We start from the raw sequence: 23,260 nt of genomic DNA on the forward strand, positions 1-23,260 counted from the left end.
TTGTTTGTTTCTGTAATTTTCCATTGATATTTTCAGACCTTGGTTGACCACGGGTAACTGAAACCAAGGAAAGCAAAACAGAGGATAAGGGGGGACAATTGTAGTTCTTCTGTTTAGATGAGTTCTTCCTGAAGATGGAGTGCTTAAAGGAAACAAATCTATATTGACAAGGTGAATGTAAAAGTATACTATGCTAAAAATTTAAAGCTGTAACCCTTTGTGATTGAAGTGACAGGGAGCAGTATTACTGCTAAATGGCCTGTTTCTCTTTAGCACTCAATTTTGTAGGAAAATGACATTCCTTTCTATTGTTAAGTATTCTTTCAAGTTGCCCCTGAATAGCAGTAACTAAACTAACTGTAAAAGCCTTGGGTGATGTTTTACATTAGAGTTCTAAAGAGCGTTTGGTTTAAAAAAGAAAGAAAGAAAGTAAGCAGCGTTGTCCTTCTTAAAAGTCAGTTCAACTTATTTTTAGCTTAAATACACTAGGAATAGCCCTAGAATTTAAAGCGTAAGAGAGGAAACTCTATCAATCTACCTGTAGTTAAGATGTTAGCTGCTCTTTCGCTTCATTGCTATCTTTGGAATGTCCTTAGTAGTTGTGAATATGAGATGCATTCAGAACTAGATGAATAGATTATCCGGTAAGCATGAGACTAGTTCTCACACGCACAAAACCCAATTCCCATTTTTTGGTCTATACTTCTCTGATATATTTCTCTGTATATGTACTTTTTTACTATATTACGTAGTAAAGTAATATCATCGTAACTTTATTTGAAGAGACCTCATGATATTTTGTCCTCATATAGCAGAAAATATTAATATGACATATGCTTCATTCTTCATTAAGACTTCCCTTTGATTTCTATTTATTATGCCTCTTTATGAAGTGCAAGAAAACTTTGCTCAAAGAAAAAAGTTCCATCTCAATTAGATGTCCTCTTAAGTTGTTTATGTAGATATCTCTTTTCTCACTCAAAGACAAGCTCTCTGGGCACAGGTACCTGTCATGTCTATTTCATCTTTATATCTCATGCAACACTCTGCTCAGAGTAAAACATATAGTAAATTTTCACTAAATGTTAGTTGAATGAATTAATGCCTTCCAGAATCCCACTGCTTGGTCTTGGTACTCAAAGTTGTACAACATTTCATCTGTAACGTTCCTTTAACACAACCTGGGAAACTAAATTTGAATAATAACAGAATGTTCCATAACCTCCTAATCTGAGTTTGAATATATTTCTCTTGTTATAACTTTTTACAAAGGTAAAATGCTACGAGCCATTTTTCCTTTTTATTTTCCCTTGATTCATTCAGAAAACAGCCTTATTCACTTTTTAGCTTTTTTTGTGTGTGGAGGGGGGTGGTACGCGGGCCTCTCACTTTTGTGGCCTCTTCCGTTGCGGAGCACAGGCTCCAGACGCGCAGGCTCAGCGGCCATGGCTCACGGGCCCAGCCGCTCCGTGGCACGTGGGATCTTCCCAGACCGGGGCACGAACCCGTGTCTCCTGCATCGGCAGGCGGACTCTCAACCACTGCGCCACTAGGGAAGCCCCACTTTTTAGCTTTAAAATCTCACTACATACCTATTTAACCTTACAAGTGATAAACGTAAAACGGCCCCAGTAAATTCTCATTTGTGCTTATTAAAATGGCCACAGACACTTCCCTGTGGAAGTACCACAACTACTAAGCCCATGTACCACAACTACTGAGCCTGCGCGCCTAGAGCCCATGCTCCGCAACAAGCAAAGCCACTGCAGTGAGAAGCCACCGCAATGAGAAGCCCGCGCACCGCAACAAAGAGTAGCCCCCGCTCACCGCAACTAGAGACAGCCCGCGCGCAGCAACGAAGACCCAACGCAGCCAAAAATAAATAAATTTAAAAAAACAAAATAGCCACAAAAGTAATTAAAATTGTGATATCCAATGCTGATGAAGTTGTGAAAAAGTAACAGAGTGGGTGCCTAGAAAAGCAGATAAATCTCAGATCCCTTTTGGAAAGCAACTTAGAAATATTTACATAGATGTTTATTTTAATTTACCTTTAATAGCAAAAATTGGAAACAACCTAAGTATTCAACAATTTGGGACAGCTTAAACAAATGATCACACCTGACTTTGATAGATGATAAACTATTCACAAGACAATCACAAATACTGTGTAAAAACAAACGTGTGGTATAAAATAATAAAAAATCGGAACGTCAAACTATGTAATAAGCTTACAATAGCTTGAAATATGTAAGCGTAAATTTAAATGACTAGAAGGAAACAGGACAAAATGAAAACAGTTATGATAGAGTGATGGGATTATGGGTGCAATTTTTTGTTTCCTTTTACATTAAAAGATTATTCTAACAAAATATAAAATCAAAGGGACAAAAAGGATCAAGTTTTAGTCCCTCGATGTTCATATTTTAAGAAGGATGTTGTGCAGATACCTAAGCAACATTTGTCTTCCTTGCTTCAAAATCTCAGCATGTATTTTGTCTGGTTCCAGGGGCTTAACCATTTTTTTAAAAAAATAATTCTGGCTACCATAGTTATTCTTTGAAAGTCTAAACAAAGTTTGTATTGTTCCCTGGCAGCATCTCGTTTGCATTAAACCATGAGTTATGGTATTAGTGCCTCCTGGTGTAAGTTTTTTGAAGAAAGCAGACTCGATAACTCTTTTTCTGGTCGCATAGTAAATGACAGTCCTCTTTCAGGGTGTATTCAATTTCCATTGGAGTTCTTACCCTTGGTTATGTACAAATGGCTTATCAAAATTTTCTTATAATAGCCATCGTTATTGTAAGCCAACATTTTTGCTATTTTATCGAGGAAAGAGCAAATGATTATAGTGTAACTTTATATAGGAAGCAGAATTTCTTCCATGAGTTAAGACTTTAACAATTACAATAATCCAGTATAAGAGAAAAACATTTTTTGCTCTTCTAGAAAGACACTATTAACTTCACATTGCTTAGTTTATCTGGTAGGTGAACAAAAATCATCTTTATAGAAGTTACATTTAATTCAGGTCTGTATACATTCTGGAAGGTCATTTATAAACGGGGAGTATAAACCAAATGATAATAAGGATAGAAATATTCTTCATCAACTCTCCCAGTTTCGAGATGCATTCATTCATTCAGCAATGCATCATTGTACCAAAAACACAACCTCTTAAGGCAGAGTTGTGTAAATCTGGAAAAATTACTTTACCTCTCTGTGCCTTAGTTTCTCTATCTATTAAATGTAGATAAAGATAGTACTTACCTTATAGAAATTTGTGAGAATTAAGTGAGTTAATGAATATAAAGCTACTGGAACTTAAGAAATGTTGCTGTTTTACTAATGTAAGTGTTCTTGAAGGTGAGACCACAAATACTAAAATGGCACAATTTCTGCCCTCCAGACCACCTAGAAAACATTCTTAAAAAATCAACTTGGTTTGCCGTTAGCCTAAAACTGCTCTAAAAATTAAAGTCAATTTTTTTTAATCAACTAAGTAGCAACTTTTTTTTTTTTTTTTTTTTTTTTTTGCGGTACGCGGGCCTCTCACTGCCATGTCCCCTCCCGCCGTGGAGCACAGGCTCCGGACGTGCAGGCCCAGCGGCCACGGCCCACGGAATCCTCCCGGACCGGGGCACGAACCCGCATCCCCTGCATTGGCAGGCGGACTCTCAACTACTACGCCACCAGGGAAGCCGCTAAGCAGCAACTTTTTAACCCTCAGGGGAAAGAAACTTGCCGAGAAGTTGAAGCACATAATAAATGGCTTTGGGAATGTTTTTAAATGAAAATGAAATTCTAGTTGCTCTACGTTTGAGCTACACGGAAGTATTAAAAGCTACACTTTCTTTCTTCTCCCAATTTTACTGAGATACATTGGACACATGACATAGAATTCGTTTTAGGTGTACAACATAATGGTTTGATACATGTATATACTGTGAAATGATTACCACAATAAGTTTGGTTAACATCCATCATCTCACATAGTTACACTTTTTTTTTTTCCTTGTGATAAGAACTTTTAAGATCTGCTCTCTTAACAACTTTCAAATATACCATACAGTATTGTTAACCAGAGTCGTCATGCAGAATATCTTTCCTTTGCTTCTGAGCGCAAGAGACTTCCGCTTTGGAAAACAATTGCTGGTTCAGAGTCTAGAAAGATTGATATATGTCATCATCTTTCTGAAATGGAAAATCCTTCTAGCTAATAGCCATCATCTTTTTCTCAAATGCCTATCACTCAATATGACAATGAAAACCACAACTCCTAATGTTTATTTTAATTATATTTACAGTGAAACTGGAAAGAGAAATCAAAGCCATTTTTACTTTTGTACTTTTGTGTCAAATGTGTCTAAATGAGTTAAGTAGATGTTCAAAGGTGTGTATATTCTTCAAGATTTAGGTTTGGAGATGCTCATTTGCTTAAGTCTAATAAATAGAATGATTTAGTCTCTATTTTCCTGAGCTGATGAAGCACTTGAAAGTTCTCCATCAAGAAAGTCTTAAATTTTCAGATGTCTTTTACTCATTCAACAAATATTGTACCTAGCATGTACCTAGCTATATGTACCTAGCATCATGCTAGATATTCATTTCCATTGGTAATTTGCTTTCACTTTCTCAGTGGAGAAAAGACTCAACACAAGGAAATTAGCCCTCTTGTATCCTCGGTCCCTAGCACATAGAATTTTGGACCAAACAAGCTAACTTGTGTAACTAGTCTAACATACTATGTACTTCTTGAGCATTATTGGATGGTTATATCCTCTAATGAGCTATATAATGTGTTGATTTTGTCTGTTTTATTTAGTAGTATCTATTTTATATTTTGAGGGTGAACCCGGGTTGCCTGGAGCAGTAGGACAGAATGGAATACCAGGGCCAAAGGTTAGTACAAAGAAAACCAAGCAGAATCACTTGAGGCATGAGTTTTCATGAGATTGTAAGCTGTTACACTTTTTTTATTGCCCACTGGTTTTACTTGGATGGAATTTTTTGCCAATAATATAATACACTATAGTATAAAACTTTGTGACTAAAGAATAAGTGATGTTTGTGATTAGCATTAAAAATGCAGAGAAACAGTGTACGATACGTCTAAATTTTTATTTCTGGGATACTTAAATAACATGAGAAAGCCTGTGTTTCAAATGTGAGTTTGTCATTCTACCACTTAATGAACATATGACAACATAGGCCATGTCCATACTGCCAACATTTGCATAATTTTTACAAGATGTACTAAAGATGTTCACAGTGCCACTGTGACTTTTCCTCAAGATTTGGCCACCTCCAAGGCTTACACAACCTAACCAGTTAATCAGATGAAGAGCATAATAAAAATGTGGCATGTTTGAAATTTAAAAATGGATGTAGTCTGAATTACTAAGTAGGGAAAAAATGTAATAGACTTTTTTTGGGGGTTCCAAATTTCCTTTGTTTTTGAAGAACAAATTAATCTTAAATATAAAAAGATTGGTGACAGTTTAGTTTAAACCAAATAGGCAGACAAATCCCAAGTCCTTTGATGAGTGACCATCCCTTGAAGTACAAAACTAATGTCTAATCCCATCAGCTGTGCTGGTGTGTATCCATTGCCACAGATGCTTGTCAGCTGATTTTACAGATCACGTTGCTATTGACAGGAGCCTAGGACAGACCTAAAATTTATAGACCTGTCTTTTGTCCTGCAGGAGAGGAAAGAAAATATTCCTTCTGGGACGACAGCCATTTTCCTGTCTTCTTCCCTCTCTTGCTCCATGCTAAAAAGCCAAATGATAGGAGTTAATGCTTAATGTATGTTCTCGGTACTATTCTTCTGTTGCCTAGCGACCATCAGGATGGCTGCTGAGCAGTGAAAGGTAACCAGAAATTCAGAAAGCCAAGGGGTCAGGCGGAGTTTCAGGGAGTGAAAAGAGTGTTGCCTTCAAACAGACTTCTTGAGTGAATTATAATTTCAAAAAACACAATAACCACCTTAAAAATCATTTTTAAAGTAGTCTGATCTTATTGCAACACTTTCTCAAGCTTTTCTTAAGAGGAATATTATCATAATGTGTGTGATTTGCTTTAGATTTACTCTCTGACTCTGTCCCCTGTCCCTTCCTGGGTAAAGTGAAAATGAGATTCTTTTCAGAACACAATTTTGCATTTTAGTCCTTATACTGTCATGGTCATCATTTTGAGTAAAGACATCTCTCCTAAACTCACTTAGAGTCTGCCCCAGTATAGTATCTTTTCTGAAAAAAACTAATGCCTCCTAAAGTACACCTAGCTTGGAACATAGTGGTTAACAACAGATTGAAGAGAGTTCATGACATTGTGAAGGGGTCCAAGTTCAGGCCTTAGTCACATCAGGGGAAGGCAGATTAGAGAACTACACTGGTACTCTGACCCCTGAAATAATCCGTGCACCAGGGCCTGCTTTGAATGGAAGATTTCATTGAAGGATGTAAGTAAATAAACTCACCGTACTGAGTCTGAGTTTGAGCAGAATAAAGTGTCATAATCTCAGGAGCCTCTTGAGACGTTGAATTGCCGCAACATTTTTCTCCTTAGTGCCCTAAAAGCCGGGTTTTGGCTGGTCATCTAAAATATCTTTCTTTAGTCCTCGAAAGCAAAGAATTAAAATTACATTTGCTATTGATATCCATACTCAGTGCTCCAGGAAACTTGTCTTAACCTTTGTTTTTATATAGCAACTATATATTGCCAAAATAGAAAATGTCATGTATAATTTATCTATTAATAGTATGTTCAATATCTGATTTTGTTTAGTGTTGATTGATTAGGTGTTTTATAATTTAACATGTCACTCAATCTTTGTTCTTTTGCCCAGGGACAACCTGGAGAACGAGGAGAAAAGGTGAGAATGATTCTGCTGATTTTTATTTTTTTTCCCCAGAGAGGTACCAAACTGAACTGTATTTATGTGTGGTTGGATAGACAGATACAGGTATACAAGCATACCTTGGAGATATTGCAGGCTCCGTTCCAGATCACTGCAATAAAGTGAATATTGCAATAAAACGAATCACACGAATTTTTCAGTTTCCCAGTGCATATAAAAGTTACGTTTACGCTATACTGTAGTCAGTTAAGTGTTCAATAGCATTATGTCTAAAACACAACGTGCCTGCCTTAATTGAAAAATGATGCTGGTTGCCACAAATCTTCAATCTGTAAAGAATGCAGTAGTATCTTTGAAGTACAATAAAGCAAAGCACAATAAGACAAGGTATGCTTAGTTATATAGATGTAGATAGATATAATGACCACTGTTTTTGCAAACTGCTAATTAGTGGAAGGAGAAAATAGTGTAATTCTTATATATGTATAGAAGTTTGGGTTAGAAAGATTTAAAGAAATGGAGGAGAAGGGTGCAAATTTAAACATTCTATGTCAGGCTTTTAAATGACTTTCAAAAATCCCTAGGCCTGCAAAATTTCTGTTCTACCTATTTGCTAATGCCACTCCAGTACTTTTCTAAGCATCCGTCTCTCTCTCTACTACTTCTTAGGTCAGTAGGTTAAAGGGATACAGATGTTTACCTACAGCAAATACACTGAAAGTTGTCCCAAAAAGAATTCCCATAAAACCCAAAAAGAGAAGCAAAAGGAGAAGCAGAGTGCATATGTTAAATTTCTCTTAGACAAACATCCTTCCTTACTGCTTTGGGGGAGTTCTCATGCTATGTTCTTTACCAGTGTTTGAGAAGTATGCCATCTCTGCAGGCAACTACCAAGATACCACATAATGCCCTTCATAAGTGATACGATCTTTCTGACAAATCAGTATCATCACCACTAATCCCCAAAGAAGTACATCTACAGATCCAGCAAGCTTCATGAACATAACTGTATTTTTGAGCTGTATTTTACAACTGTATTCTTGTAAAACAAAAATAAAAAGACATTTATTTAAATGGAAGGAGAGCAGAGCAGAGAGGCAACTCAGTCAAACCCTTCACTTCATGGCCACTCTGAACCAGTTTTCCTAATAAGAAAGTTTGTTTTGTTATTTAATAAAGGGATTTCCAAGCAATTTTTAAAAGTGTGCTAATGAGCTGCCTATCAAAGATCCCCCATAACTTATGATCAGTATATTTATTTGGCTTCCAACCAGTTCATGGTAATTAACCTGAAATGAATTAGTCATCAGATGACTCTTTTGTGTAGAAATTAAGGAGGGAAAAGGAGCAGTGCCAGCACCATTCCAGGGACTCATCAGATAAAACTGCTCAGGCTCCCAGGCTGCTGTGCTGTCCCCGTCACCATAAAAGAATGCCTGAGCAGGATAGCCTCATGCTTATTTGAAACAAGAAAAGAAAGTGAAGAGAAAAGGTTAAACTCTCCCTTCTTCGCCACCCCTCCTTCTCCCAGGGAAACCATCATCAGTAGCTTCTCTCTTATTTTACGGAAAATTTTAAATGATAGAAGAGTGACCTCTTACGCAGCTGGACAGAAGGGTATTCCAGCTTACGGCATGTATGAACAATAATGCATTGTCATTGCTAATGATTATCATTAACAACTTATGATGTGTCAGATACTGTCCCAGTTGCTTTAGACACAGTAATTGTTTATTTCTTATAACCCCATAAAATATTCTTGCCCTTACGTTGCACATGAGAAATTTGATGTAAAGAGAACTTCATTTGCCCAGTAGGGCCTGGACCTGGGCTCCAACTCTCTGGCTCCAGAATTCATGATGTTTCCACTAGAGCATTCTATAAGACTTAAAGAATTTAGAATTTAAGAAAGCAAAGCATGGATAATAAACAAATGACTTTTTTCCTAAAGCACTGCTTGTGGGTAGAAAGATATCAGTGAGGGAATAGGCATAGGAGCTCTCAAAAATAACAAAGGAAGCATAAACTCCCCAATTTATTTTACTATAATTTTTAAAAATTTTCTAATAAGATATAAAACATTTATTTCTCAAATGCAAAACACTTAGGCCCAGATAACTCGATGCTCAGTGCAGCAGTTTTGAGGGCTGGGTCATGCACTTGGAGGGCCTGGAGATTTGAGATGCGTAGAATTCACAGATTGAAGGGAAAGGAGAAGGCAGGACTCCAGGTGGCAGGAGTGGGACAAGGAAGGAGACAGAAAGGGTAAGGCACACGGCATATTGAGGGAGTCAGGAGAAAGCCTTTGTTAGAGTGACTCTTTGAGCAGAGAAAAGAGAAAGAGTTAAGGTGGCCAGAATAGGCTATTAGGGCCAGAATAAGCTATTAGAAGTCAGAGAAATTACCTTCTGTTATTATCGTGGAGTAGTTTAAAACTATTTAGCCATGTTCATTGTAATAAAATTTATTTGGACTAGTTGATATCAGGCAGCTGGTCAAGTAAAGTACATTAGCTCTGTAGAACATTTACAACAGATTTTAATATATAGTGCCTATGAAAGGAAACTTAAAATAATGAAAAGTACTCTTTGCTCAATGTCACCAATATATTTTACATGTATTGCTTTTTTCCCCTCCTAGGGAGATGCTGGAGAGAATGGCCCCAAAGGTGATACAGGTGAAAAGGTACAGTGTTGTGAAATATGAAAGAGTATGTGTATGAGCAAGAATATTATTTCATGTACGTGAACATGGGAGATCAGAGATAATTCTACACAATTAGAAAACTTTTAAATATTTAATGTATAAAAGGTGGTTATTCCACCAGCTCCTAGCTACAAATTTAAATATTTTAAAAGTAAAATGCTGTGTCAAAAATTCTAGAAAATGCGTAATTGGGTTTCTAGTAATATGACTTTCAAGACAAAAAGAAACACACCACTATTTATGTGTAAATGGAACACTCCCTTTATACACAGAGATATAAAAATAGAGTTCCTAAAGTGATTCCATTTGTCCCGATTTTAGGATAGAAGATTGCAGAGGATTCGGAGAGGATGTAAGAGTTTGATAATCAGCTAAAGTCAGTTGATTAGAGCCTCTCATGCAGCCTTGAAAATTTGCTTCAACTTGAAATCTACTAGATCCAGATATTTTGTCAGCCTTTGTATTCTCTCTTTTTTTTTTTTTTTCTTTTTTGGCCTTTAAACCATTATTAGCACTTATATTGCGGTGGTCTTTTGTTCATCTTCCTACCCCCTGTCTTTTTTTCCTCAGTCTATTGAAGTTTTTGCTTGGATTCTTACTTCACACACATCTCTGACATAGGAAGGACATTTTTATTTCATTTGTGCTATATGTTAAGAATTAAGAAAAAGATCTTTTAAGAAACTAAAAATGGAATAGTCAGATTTAATTTAAATCAGGCTAATTGATGAAACAAAGAAAGATTCATTTAGGCTTGTAGTTGAGAATAAGAATACTCTACTTTGAAAGTTATTATGGTACAGATGGACAGTTGTTAGTCATAAAAACATACCCATAAAGTAAAGAGAAATTTGTCTTCCTCATTCTTATAAATATTAATATAAATATGGCATGGGTGGTAGGGAGAAATTAATGGTAGGAATAAATGAATGTCACCGAGTAGCAACTGTGTTTGTATTCAAGAGGTAGTCTAGAAATTAGAGTGGACTCTCAGTTTCTCGTAGACCAGGGTTTCTCAGCCTCTGCACTACTGACATTTTGGGCTGGATAATCCTTCTTGAGGGAGATGTCAGATGTCTAGCCTCGTTCCTGGCCTCTGCCCAGCGGATGCCAGTAGCATCTCCGAGTTGTGACAACCAACACTCTCTCCAGAGGTTGCCAATTGTCCACTGGGGAACAAAATCATCCCTCACTGAGAACCACTGCTGTAAACCCATTTTATTTATCTGTCAGATTTAAGTATCATGCTGCAATCCACCATGACATGAGTATGTTTAATACTAATGGGACCAGTGATATACCTCTATGACTTCTTGAAGTCAAAATTAAAAACCCTAGGTATATAAACATAGATATTTTATTTACCTTTGTTGTGTTTGCTTAAAAGCAGGAGTCAGCAAACTTTTCCTGTAAAGGGCCAGAAAATAAATATTTTAGGTTTTGTGGGCCATATGGCGTCTGTCACAACTACTCAACTCTGTCATTGTAGCATGACAGCAGCCATAGACAATATGTATACATATGAGAGTGTCTCTATTCCAATAAAACTTTATTTCTGGACACTGAAATTTTAATTTCATGTGGTTTTCAAATGTCATGAAATATTATTCTTTTTATAATTTTGTTAACCGTTAAAAATGTGAAAACCACTCTTAGCTCTTGGGCCACACAAAAACAGGTGGCTAGCTGGATTTGGCCCTCGGGCCATAGTTGCCAACCTCTGTTTAAAGAAAGGAAATCTTCTAAACAGAGAGCAGTTTCTCCAAGTGAAAACCATTTATGCCAAGTCTGAGCTACGCCTGTGTGGATTTATGTAGAGAATTTTAATCTTTAGAATATGTATTTTTAGAGCTTAATTTTTGAATGTAGGCCAATAGTTTCTTTAATCACACGTTTTTAAAATTTAATATTGCAATAGTAAAGCAACTTTTTTTTCTTTGTAAAAGCTAAATTCATCTCAAAGGAATACGGTTCTTATTTTTTATATTAACACAAATCATTTACCATGCTGACTCCCACATAGTAAACTCTCAATAAATGTTAGCTTTCTTACCACATGGAAATGGAAATCAACCAGATTGGTTATTTTTCTTTTTTATCAAAAAGTTTTATTAGTCAACTGAAATTAAGTTTGAGAAATGCTTCAGTTAAAACAGAAATCATTTCTATAAATTTTCAGTGAGTCTAAACAGGGGATTGTAAATAGGAATCTGTAACATATAATACGTAATCTGACCTGTAGCATTCATCCCCAAGAATGCTGTAATTGGAATATAATTTTTGATGTGTTTTTTAAACATTTCCTGCTTCTGTCACATAATTTGTTTCCAGCATGTTAGAAACACTCTTCTCATGGCCTTTGGGTTCAGTATGTGAAACCCATTCATCATTTACCAAGTTTGAGATGTAAAATCAAAAAATGCTTCTTTTCTGCCATTGATGTAGTAAATTACGTCATTGGCGATTCACTTTAATAGGATTTTTTTCCTTGTGATCCAACTAGGTGCTTTTGGATGGTAAAGCAATCTAAGCCTTTCCAGACTGGTCATCTGGAAATGCTGTGGGACTGTAAAAACCTCTGGGCTGGGTTTTCTCTGTGGCCAGAAGCGACGATGAACTCTAGAATTAAGAATGACCTGCCAAAGACTGATTTTAATCATGTGTGGAGTTACTACGGGAAGGTTATGTTCTGCTCTTTGGAGTGTTAATCCCACCAACTAATGTAGAAATGCATTTCTTATCTATTATCCCAGCACTTGAAAGTAAGTGTTGGTGCAGACCACTGAATGGTTCCATCATGCCACTCTATTATTCACAACCTTATCTGTTCGTTTAGAAATTTCACATTCTTTCTTTTTTTTTTTCCTGAGCATTTTTTTAAAACTTTTTTATTTTATATTGCAGTATAACCAATTAACAATGTTGTGATAGTTTCAGGTACACAGCAAAGTGACTCAGCCATACTTATACATGTATCCATTCTCCCCCAGACTCCCCTCCCATCCAGGCTGCCACATAACATTGAACAGAGTTCCCTGTGCTCTACAGTAGGTCCTCGTTGGTTATCCGTTTTCAATATAGCAGGAAGCTTCACTTTCTTGGTATTGCCTGTCTGTGTCTTCATTTTTCTTTTCTCCCCCAATCTCCATTTCTATAAATAACCTGCCTTCTTACTTTACACCTGCAGAGCATCTTTGATTTGCATCCTCAGAGCCTTTTCAGAAGCGACACCCATATTTGGAGCCACCCACCAAATTGCCTTTTCTTAAGATCACATAGGAAGGCTTTTCTTTTGGGCCTAGGGCCTTCTCCAATTTAGCACATATGATGCTTCCCTTAGCTTAGAATACTCTTCTCTGTCCACCTCCACCTCCTCATGTTCTCATCCTATTCCTGTCTACTGAGACCTGGATTCATTAAGTCATTTCCCTGGGGCAGCCTTTCAGTCTCCCTGGACTGTCTCTATTACCCTCTATTTGCTCCCAGAGCACTCTCTATGATCCCTTTCATAACCCTTATCACAATTTATTGTAATTCCTTGTTTAATTGGGCATCCAGCTCACTGGAAAAGAAAAAACAAACAAATAAACAAACAAAAAACTATAAGTTACCAAACTGTACTGTTCCCAACACCAATCCAATTTCCTGGCATGTAATAGGAAGATAATAAATATTTATTGAATGAAGAACCTTAAAAAAATTTTTTTTTTTTTACTTTCATCTGCTTCTTATTTTCGTTGAATGGTAGAACTTTTTCCTGTACCATGCACTTGTTTATCATGTCTTCTGTGGTGACACAAAATTTCCCAACATGACAATTTCTTCCTATCCCAGACTTTTTTGTACGTGGAAAGAAAGAAAAGGAAAGTAGCTTTTATGCATTCAATCAATAATATTTTTGAATACATATATTTGTGTACATATATACTATATACATATATACAAATGATTACAGTAGTCCTTCGGTATCTCCAGGAGATTGGTTCCAGGATCCCTGCAAATACCAAAATCCTAGCTTGTCCCTTATATAAAACGGGCTAGTATTTGCATATAACCTATGCGCATGCTCCCATATTCAACTGACCCTTAAATAATGCGGGGCTTAGGAGTGCTGAGACTCTGCCAGTTGAAATCAGGGTGTAATTTACAAACGGCCCTCCTTATACATGGTTCCTTCACATCCCTGTTTTCTCCATATCATGGTTCCCCATCCGCCGAATTCAACCAACTGCAGATCATCTGGTACTGTAATATTTACTGTTGAAAAAAAATCCACATATAAGTGGACTTTTGCAGTTCAAGCCTGTGTTGTTTAAGGGTCAGCTGTACTACAAAGCTTCTCTAGATTACTTATGATACCGAATACTATGTAAACAGTTGCCAGGCACACAGAAATTTAAGTTTTGCTCTTTGGAATTTTCAGGAATTTTTTTCTCAAAAGATTTTTAGTCCAAGGTTGGGTGAATCCGCAGATGCAGAACCCAGGGATACGGAAGGGTGACTCTATCATAAGCACAGGACAAGGGCAGGGTTTGAAACAGCATTGTTCGCTTTATCGCCCTAGCTCCTGGTATCCCTGCATCCAGAACGTGGTTGGCACATAATCGATGCTCAATAAATATTTATTGAATGAATTAATGACTGATAGAAATATCACCACATTCACTTTATTTCACATAGACTTTAGTAACACATACATATAATTACATACCAAATGTTGTGCTTGAAAATAATCACAGCCAAAACCAAAAACTCTGTACTTGAATGGTCAATAGCAAAGTCAAATTCATTTACCTCAAGTATCTTCTCAAAGTATTTTTTGCTTTACGATTTACCCTGTGGAAACTTTTATTTTCAAACCAACTGATTTGTGAAGCTAAGGGTATACTTAGAGAGACACAGTTGGGTTTTCTTTTCCTACTTTAATCCTGTATTCATTTTCACTTTTAGAGGAATGAGGATTATAAACACTGACTTTTATTTTCACTACTTGCAGCATTATCCTTTAAAATGTTTAACTTAGGAATGTCTTCCAGCAATTGCCTTGCCACTTAAAAGTTATAAAAATTCCTTGAGATTTCACAGTTCTAATTTTTGAAAAGAAAGTTGATATATCAGTCATAGTTGTCCATCAAATGAAACTGCTCCAGTTTCCACAAATAAATCAGGCTTCCTGGAAACTGTCCTTTCCTTCCCATCCACTTTCTCTGAGAACTAAATCTAGTCCTTTTTCTCGTTAGTGGATTATCCAGTCACTTTTCATTAAAACACTGGAAAAAAAAGTGTTTAAACTACAGTTAATACAAGCAACTTCCTTTTATTTATAAGTTTACTAGAACCATTGTGCCCTGTTGCCAGAATGAGATAAACCAATAATTCTTTTCTTATTCCAATAAAAAGAACATGGCAATAGAATTCAGGAAGTCCAAAATTCACTTAGGCTCAAGTTGCTTCAATTTCCTCATCTATTGAGTAAAAATAGTAATATCTGCCCTATCTCTTGGGAGTCTTGTGAGGTATAAATAAGATGAAAAAGGGGGCTTAGAAAAGTCAAAATTGCTTTTATGAATACAAAGGTCTCATTGTGCAAAATACTGATTCATTGGTGTTGATGGCTTTCAGACAGACTTGATTTAGTGGAAACAGAAATAAGTATTATTTTGTTAGCCACATTGATTTCGCTGCCCACTCGGAACTCAATTGATTATTAGTGATGGGGAAAAGAAACCAGTATCATTTTACAATAAGACAGTATTTGGTATCCTGTTCTCTATGTTTTGTCACGTTTTAATTTTTCCTTGAGTAGTAGCCATTACAGATGTCAAAGAAACTCGTATGTTTCCTCAAATGAGTTAATTTATTATTTCCTCCTCCTTCTTAAGCTTTGTTTTTCTTCCCAAAGGTTTTTTTTTTTTTGATTCTTGACTGCTTGCTGAAAATATTCTTTCTGAGATTTGTTCATTTATTCACCATATACGTATCCAGCATATTTTATTCAGACACTGAATAAAAATAGACCCTGAACCTGCCCACAGGTGGCTGATCATCTAATGGAGGGACAAGAAAAGAATAGGCAGAAAACATATATACATAATCCATATGCAGTGAGCTTGCAGGACTTGAACAGATGCTGCAGAGTGAGACGTGGATGTGAGGGGCATGTGTCTAGGTTGTTCAGTGAGGGGTTGAGGCAAAGCCACTTAAGACCTGAACAAAGAGAACTGCCAGCTGTGGGGAGAAGAGAGAGAAACTGAGGGAGAGGGGCAAGTACCTCATGTGTAGAGGCCTGAGGTGTATCTCCATCTCTAAATGAGATTGATGAGCAGCTCTCTAAACCTAGAACGAGGAAGCAGACTCCTAGAGCTCTGTGAGCCCTTGCACAGATAGGACAGCTGAGGAAACCTCAGTATGTGCTGTCCTCCTTGTGACTGTTTCTGTTTTCTCAAATGACTACGTTTTCTCCCGTTTATTTTCCTTGTAGCATGTTTATGGGACAGAGGACTAGAAGGAACTGGAAAATCTAGGCCCTTGTCTGGCCTCGTATCAGAAATAAGCAGCCACCTGTGTATTTAGAGCACATTTGCCTTAAGAATGTAGTCACACTCGGTGAAATCCGGATGGAATACAATGCCTTTCAGAAAACCAGATTCTGTCTCAGGATTTTCTCTCAGATCTTCCTTGTGTCCCTGTCACCCACAAGTCATCCATCATCCTGTAACTTTCTGGTGACTGCCTTACAATGAAATAAGTGTAGAGCTAGAAAAAAACGTGCTGGTCATAACGGTGACGGTGCTTCATGAGGAAAACAAACTGACCGGCGGCATGGCTTTTTCCAACTCAACACCATTAACCCTTTGACTTCATCTGTTGAACCCTGACTTTCTGAAGACTGAAAGGGTCAGGGAACTCCTAGTAAATGATAGCCAGTGACATTAATAAATTCCTGAAATAGAGAAAACCGAAATTCCAGATCCACTAATATATTGCTTTAGAATACAATTTTAGCACTGTATCAAGGGAAGAGATCCATATTTATATTTATTTCAAGGAATGTAGTCCTTATGTATTTTGCAAAGTTTTATTTTTAGAAAGTATATTGTTTATCTTGGAAATTACTGACATCTTAGCCATATTGATACAAAATCTTAGGGAGCATAGTTCAGCCCATTAGTCATGGGATTTCCTTAGGCGCTTCTGTAGATAACAGCTCTCTATGTGTTTGTGTGTTTCCTATTCCCATCACTTGTAGAATAATCTCTCATGGGTTTCATTTTAGGGTGACCCTGGATCATCCGCTGCAGGAATTAAGGTAACTATAGCCTTGCAAGTGTTTGTACCCCAGGAGTTACAGCTTTGACTTTTATAAGTCTCTTGTTTCCCCTTCCCTTTTACCAACTTTGATGGTTCTAACTCTGTTCCTGTATTACTGCAATAATCAGCTTCTAGACACAACACGGAGTATCTGCTAGAAATCTCTGATAAAGGCTTAAACAAGAGGTCTTGCCTTTTCTTCCCTTTCTGATTAGTTTTTATGGAAATGTGGATTTGTATGTGAGCTTTAGGTATATTTACAGCAAAAAAAAAAAAAAAGTTCATATGTCTGGTAGGATGTAGAACAACAGAATAAAGTGAATGAAATGCATGTGTCATCGGGGAGGCTGAAAGTGTCCAAGGGCCTAAGGCTTTTGGAAAATTCTTATAAGACTGCCCTTTTCATCTTTGATTTTCTTTGGCCAGGGAGAGCCCGGAGAATCTGGTCGTCCAGGGCAAAAGGTAAATCCCTTTTCTGGTGTGTTCTTTCTACTGTCTTATAGTCACCATTTGACTGTGTTTGCTATCACTGTGTAATATGAGAACAATTACTGAAAATGATGCCGTTTTCATGCCTTACACGCAGAGTGTTTTTGAGTGTTTTTCATTTTAAAAGGGTTGATGCTGACCATAGTAAAAGTACAAACATAATCTGGACGTGTAAAAGGATAAAGTCAGCATATACTGAGCTGCTTGAGACTAACAAAGATCTGCTGGGTTGGAATGCCAACAACCTATCTTGCATGTTTAAAGATACTCTGCATGTTTCTATCTTTTATGAGAAGAAATGAATATTTACTAAACTGTCTCAATAGGGCATGATGGACAGTTCTTTTAAAATTATATTCCTTTCCTCTCATGTCAAATACTTCCCTGCTGATAATTTTTTTATGTGAATAATATCTACCTAAGCAGTGAATGTTATGTTGTAAAAGAGGTTTGTTCATGAACTAAATTTTAATTGGAGACAGTAACCAAACCACTTTAACCAATCTAACGTTAATTTTTTTTATCATTTGTGCTTCACTTCAGTGATAAATTAGAGGACATGCAATGAATATGTTTATTCTCATTTGAGTCTGAAGCAGGAAACGACTGTTTGTAGTTTATCGTCTGAGCATCTGGATATCAATGCCCAGTGCAGATTTTAGATTTTTAGATAACAGATGTGGCTAACAAGTAAACGTGAATTCCACATTATGATAAATCTCTGAGATCATGACTCTGCCTTTGTCTAGCAGCAGTTAATGTTATAGAAAAAATAATATGAATAGAAACATAGAATATACCTCATTAGTATAAAGAGAAAGACAGAATAAATTCCATTGTAGTAGTGTGGAACCTTAGAACATAACATAAAAATATATTCCCACATTCTTGAAGTTATTGAGAGGATCACTGCTTTGTTTAAACACTTCAGATTAAAGTGTTTTTTGAGAAGGTCTTTCACATTCTTTTAACATTTCCCTAATTGAAAAATAGATTTTCTTGAAATTAAGAATCTAAGAGTAATGATTCATTAGACCCAATTTCAGGTAAAGTTGAGACTTTTCCAAAGAGCCCAGCATAGCTCTGCAAATTTTGCTCTTCAGTGCCTAAGATTTCCTAATGATTCTTTATGTAAGAAATTGGAAGTTAGTGATATCACAGAGATCCATGGTCTGCTTTGGTTTGGAAGAGCATCTAATTTTCTCAGATGATCTCATTTTAAGTCCCTCAGTCTTTAAAAATTAAAAACTAAATTTAAACTGCTCTCCAAAACTGTGATAAGTTAAAAGAATTGTCTGCAAAACTGTTATGTCTTTTTAAAAAACAAAACAAGTCTGCTATAATTTCATATAGGTTCCACTGTTTTCAGAGTGGAAGACGATTGGTTAATAAAATATTGCTTTATCATGATTATTTAAAAATACATTTTAGATTAATTTCTGGAAGTTTATAGGTTTACATATGGAAACATTGGCTTTTCTTTGTATTTCATTAAAAACCTGTTTTAAATTATATTGAGAGAAGTGGATTCTACCTGAACAAATACGTGCCTGAATGAATATGTGTATGAATATTACGACCCATCTGAATGAAAATGTGCCCTGAAAAGAACAGTATCTTTTTCATTAATATTTAGGCCAGATCCTACCCGTTGACGCAATCTCACTTTCCCACAATATTTATGACTTCCTTGTCTAATATCTGGATTTGGCAATACTTACCCCAACACTGATTTAAAAGTAGAGTGTTTCCATTCTTGCTGGTTGCTTAGATTGGAAAATGACAAACAGAACTGAGTGCAGAATCCATTCAAGGAATCTTCCACGACATTTTTCTCACCATTGCAGAACTTTGTTGTGGGTTCGTGGGTACTTAAGCTCCTGCATTAGGGACATTCCGAGAAAAGTAGAGGATATCCTGCTAGAATTAAAGTGCATTGATTAGCTCTCCACTGTCTGGTATTTTGCGGTATGAAAGTTTGTTATTTAGAGTAACATTCATAATAGGGAATGATTTAATTATAGTTTTTTTCTTTTATAGACTCAGCAGGAGAGTGTGTGATTGATATGTGAGTTAGGGTATATATGTTTGTAAAGTGAGTGTGTGTTTCATCACATAACTTTTTCCTTCCTAACTTCACATTCAATGGCATTGGTGGTATAGTGGTGAGCATAGCTGCCTTCCTAACTTCTCCACATCTTTTTAAAATATAGTTTTTAGTTTTAATGGGGTAAAAATACATTTTTGCCCATTGTAAGGGACTGGCACAGTTGAACTGTATCTAGAAACACAAGGCACTGTCACAGGGACATGGGGTGAAAGCAGAGAACTGACTTTAACAGTAGACAAGGGTCTCCGATAATGGAGAATAAAGAGTGAAAGGTAAAGAAAAAAGAAAACCAGAAGCATAACGTATCAGTGTAAAGTGTAATCTACTTGGGCAAGAAGTCTTTGAATGGAATAACAAACCGATTCTTAATTATGACCTAGATCTGAACTTGGGCTGTGCGTGACCAAGAACTCAGCTCAGAGAAGCTCTGAGTCAAGAAATAGGCAAGAATGGAGAAATTAACTGAAAACTGTCTCTTAATTAAAAGATAAACATTCATGGTATAAGGACAGAGAATTTATATAGGAAGAAATATCTTCCTAAAAATGCTGAGATGTTGCACAAAGGGTAACATTAAATGTTTTATAATCCTTCATTTTGTCAACTTTTAAGTAAACATAAATTTGGAAAGGTCAAAATCCAAGAGTATGAAATATGAATTCCTGAAAGGTTTGTTCATTAAAAAGTACATTTATAACCTATATACTTACATATATATGCATATGTTGTAGGGAAGAGCTAAGTGCTCAAACTCTCTGTAAGTATCCAATCTATGTTATAAAATAATCCATAATGTTTTATACATCTTTCTCATTGTGAGAAACATGAATGTGTCTATGTATGCATGTGTATATAAATATCTTACTTTAAAGTAGTCATCAGATCCTTTTAATTTGACCCTTCCCCTTGAGGGAAGGGTCTAGTAAAAACTCCTTTGAGGAAACAGTGTTACAACCTATATGTTTCCACACATGTCTTAAATAGGATGTCTTGAGTTTTGGGGGCTTTTCTGAAACAATACAAAACTATCAATATGTCACCAATATGTTTACTTTTATTGGTTGTATATTCTACTGCAACTTACTGTGTTTTCAAGGGCCTTATACTTTTTTCTTAGTAAAAGAGAATCTTCACTGAAATATGGATAAGCTCTTTTTACTAGAGCTTCCTAAAGTTATTGATTAAAGGGAAATGGGGGGGAGAAAAAGAAAATCAAATGTATAATGTTGTATCTATGTAAAGTTTACTCTACTTGGACAAGTTTCTTTGAATGAAATATCAAATTCTTAATAATCATTCTTTCTTCTCTGGCTTAATCTCATCTTAGTCTTTTTGTTCACAATGCAAACTTTCACTCAGGTAGTTTCAGAAAGAATAGCTTTTCTTTTGCATTCCTGAAGCACCTTTGACCTAAACCATCAGGAAAGTCATTTTCCTTTCTATGTCTAACCATACAGCTTAATATAAACAGTATCTGAAGTCATTTTGTGATAATACCAGAGCAAATTATAGCCCTCCATAATTTGAAAGTAATAATATTAAAGATGAAACGTCTGGTTGTTCTTAGCAGATTTTCCTTGGAATAAGGGCTGTTCAAGCATTTAGATGAAAGTAGTGCCTTCTACCACTTTTATCTTTAGTTTGATGCTTCTGTCTCTTTTGGTATAGTTGTCATAACACTGACTCGCCATCATGAAATGATGTGACACTTTTACCTTCAAATGTTATTTTCCACAATATTTAGTCACCTCAGTCCAACACAGGATGGACTTGCATTTTCTCTAGCAATTCCTTTATGCTTCTTTAGTGGAATTCAGGAGATTTTCTAAGCAATATAACTTCTTGTCACTATACTTTGTGCTTAAAGTAATGTAAACAATTATGTGAAAATGAGAAGATTTAGCTTGACTCCAGTGTGCTCACCCAAAATGTACCACTTAATCTCAAACCTGTATTCAGAAGCAGCGGCATGGTACCATTAGCCCTCCATTGCTAAGCAGGGTTACCCAGACTCAACAATTGTCTGATATACGGGCTGGAGTTAAGTATAATCTTAACCATGCATTTATCTTCTCATCATTCAGGAATGGAAAAGAAACCTTGTTATACTTTTAGGTGAATGAGACTTTTAATGTATATTGTTTTGATATGACCATCTGTTCATACAGCCAACTCTTGATTATCTGAGGTAAGAGAGCCTTGGAATAGGATGCATTATTTAAATGCACGTAATCCTCATTTCAGCAGATAGATTCAGCCTCCTCAACAAATCATTGACCAGGGAGTAATAAAACACAGGAATTCCTTTTCCTTTTATTTCTCTTTCTCACCTTCTGGTAGTGATGACAATGAGCAGTGAACTGGCAGCAACAGGGAAAATCCTAAAAAATCTGCAAAATGGTCAACGAATCCCTGAATCAAGAGTTGACTGAACTGTATAATCTCACCAAATATCTTGAAACTAGACAGTACATATATTAGACATATATATATACATACAGCACGAATTCAGCTGGAGCATTTGCCATGTTTTTCTCAGATACTGTGCCTGAGTGAATACTGTTCTATAATGCTGTGTGATTTTCCTATGTAGGGTGAACCAGGGCTTCCTGGGCTTCCTGGACTTCCGGGGATAAAGGTAAATACTGCACTGACAGTCTTGGCTTCATAGAAATGTAATTGTGAGAGTCACAAAAATGAAAAAATGGAAGCTAAAAATATAGTGCTGTTCTTTAAATACTCACCAGCCATTTCAACCAATTAAATTTTTTAATTAAAAATGAAGCACAGGTAACAGAAATAGACTTACAGGCATAGAAAACAAACTTAAGGTTACCAACGGGGAAAGGGGGGGAAAGGATAGATTAGGAGTTTGAGACTAACAGATACACACTACTACATATAAAATAGATAATCAACAAGGTCCTACTGTATAGCACAGGGAACTATACTCAATATCCTGTAATAAGCTATAATGGAAAAGAATCTGAAAAAGAATATATATATATATACACATGTATATGTATAATATATACATAAATATATATATATATGAAACTGAATCACTCTGCTGTACACCTGAAACTAACACAACATTGTAAATCAACTAAACTTCAATAAAAAAAAAATGAAGCATGGGTATTTCTAAAGTTTGCCATGGCTATCTGGACTGTATATTCCACTATATAACCTACTATGCCCCTTAAATAAATGTAAAAGTCATTTCATTTGAAGTCATAGGAATTCTTTAAAGTCTACAATGTCTCCCTTCACATTTAAATTTTACTCTTAAGATCCTATCAGATTTTGACCAGAATTAAAATCTTAACATCCCCTTAAATCTAATATCCAGGCAGCTGTTTTTGTGATTCACCCATTATAATAATCTTGGCAAAGTTTTTTTTTTTTAATTAATTTATTTATTTGTGGCTGTGTTGCATCTTCGTTGCTGTGTGCAGGCTTTCTCTAGCTGCGGAGAGCAGAGGGTACTCTTCGTTGCGGTGTGCAGGCTTCTCACTGCAGTGGCTTCTCTTGTTGTGGAGCACAGGCTCTAGGCACGCAGGCTTCAGTATTTGTGGCACATGGGCTCAGTAGTTGTGGCTTGCGGGCTCTAGAGCTTAGGCTCAGTAGTTGTGGTGCACGGGCGCAGTTGCTCTGCGGCATGTGGGATCTTCCCAGACTAGAGCTCGAACCCGTGTCCCCTGCATTGGCAGGTGGATTCCCAACCACTGCGCCACCAGGGAAGTCCTTCCAATGTGTTTTGTGCTTCTACTTCCTGT

The 23,260-nt window shown here is 36.3% G+C and overlaps 1 protein-coding gene across 1 annotated transcript in view; it reads left to right on the forward strand.

Moving 5' to 3' along the window:
- The window catches only part of COL25A1 (collagen type XXV alpha 1 chain), a 461,350-nt gene that overhangs the window by 375,078 nt on the left and 63,012 nt on the right, over positions 1–23,260 (forward strand). The window contains exons 13-18 of the mRNA XM_067735362.1: positions 4,849–4,902; positions 6,854–6,880; positions 9,506–9,550; positions 16,848–16,880; positions 17,309–17,344; positions 22,075–22,119. Coding sequence (XP_067591463.1) covers positions 4,849–4,902; positions 6,854–6,880; positions 9,506–9,550; positions 16,848–16,880; positions 17,309–17,344; positions 22,075–22,119 — 240 coding nt within the window. The remainder of the gene's footprint in view (positions 1–4,848; positions 4,903–6,853; positions 6,881–9,505; positions 9,551–16,847; positions 16,881–17,308; positions 17,345–22,074; positions 22,120–23,260) is intronic.

This window comes from Pseudorca crassidens, chromosome 4 (assembly GCF_039906515.1).
Source record: "Pseudorca crassidens isolate mPseCra1 chromosome 4, mPseCra1.hap1, whole genome shotgun sequence".
In the NCBI taxonomy this organism is placed as follows: domain Eukaryota; kingdom Metazoa; phylum Chordata; class Mammalia; order Artiodactyla; family Delphinidae; genus Pseudorca; species Pseudorca crassidens.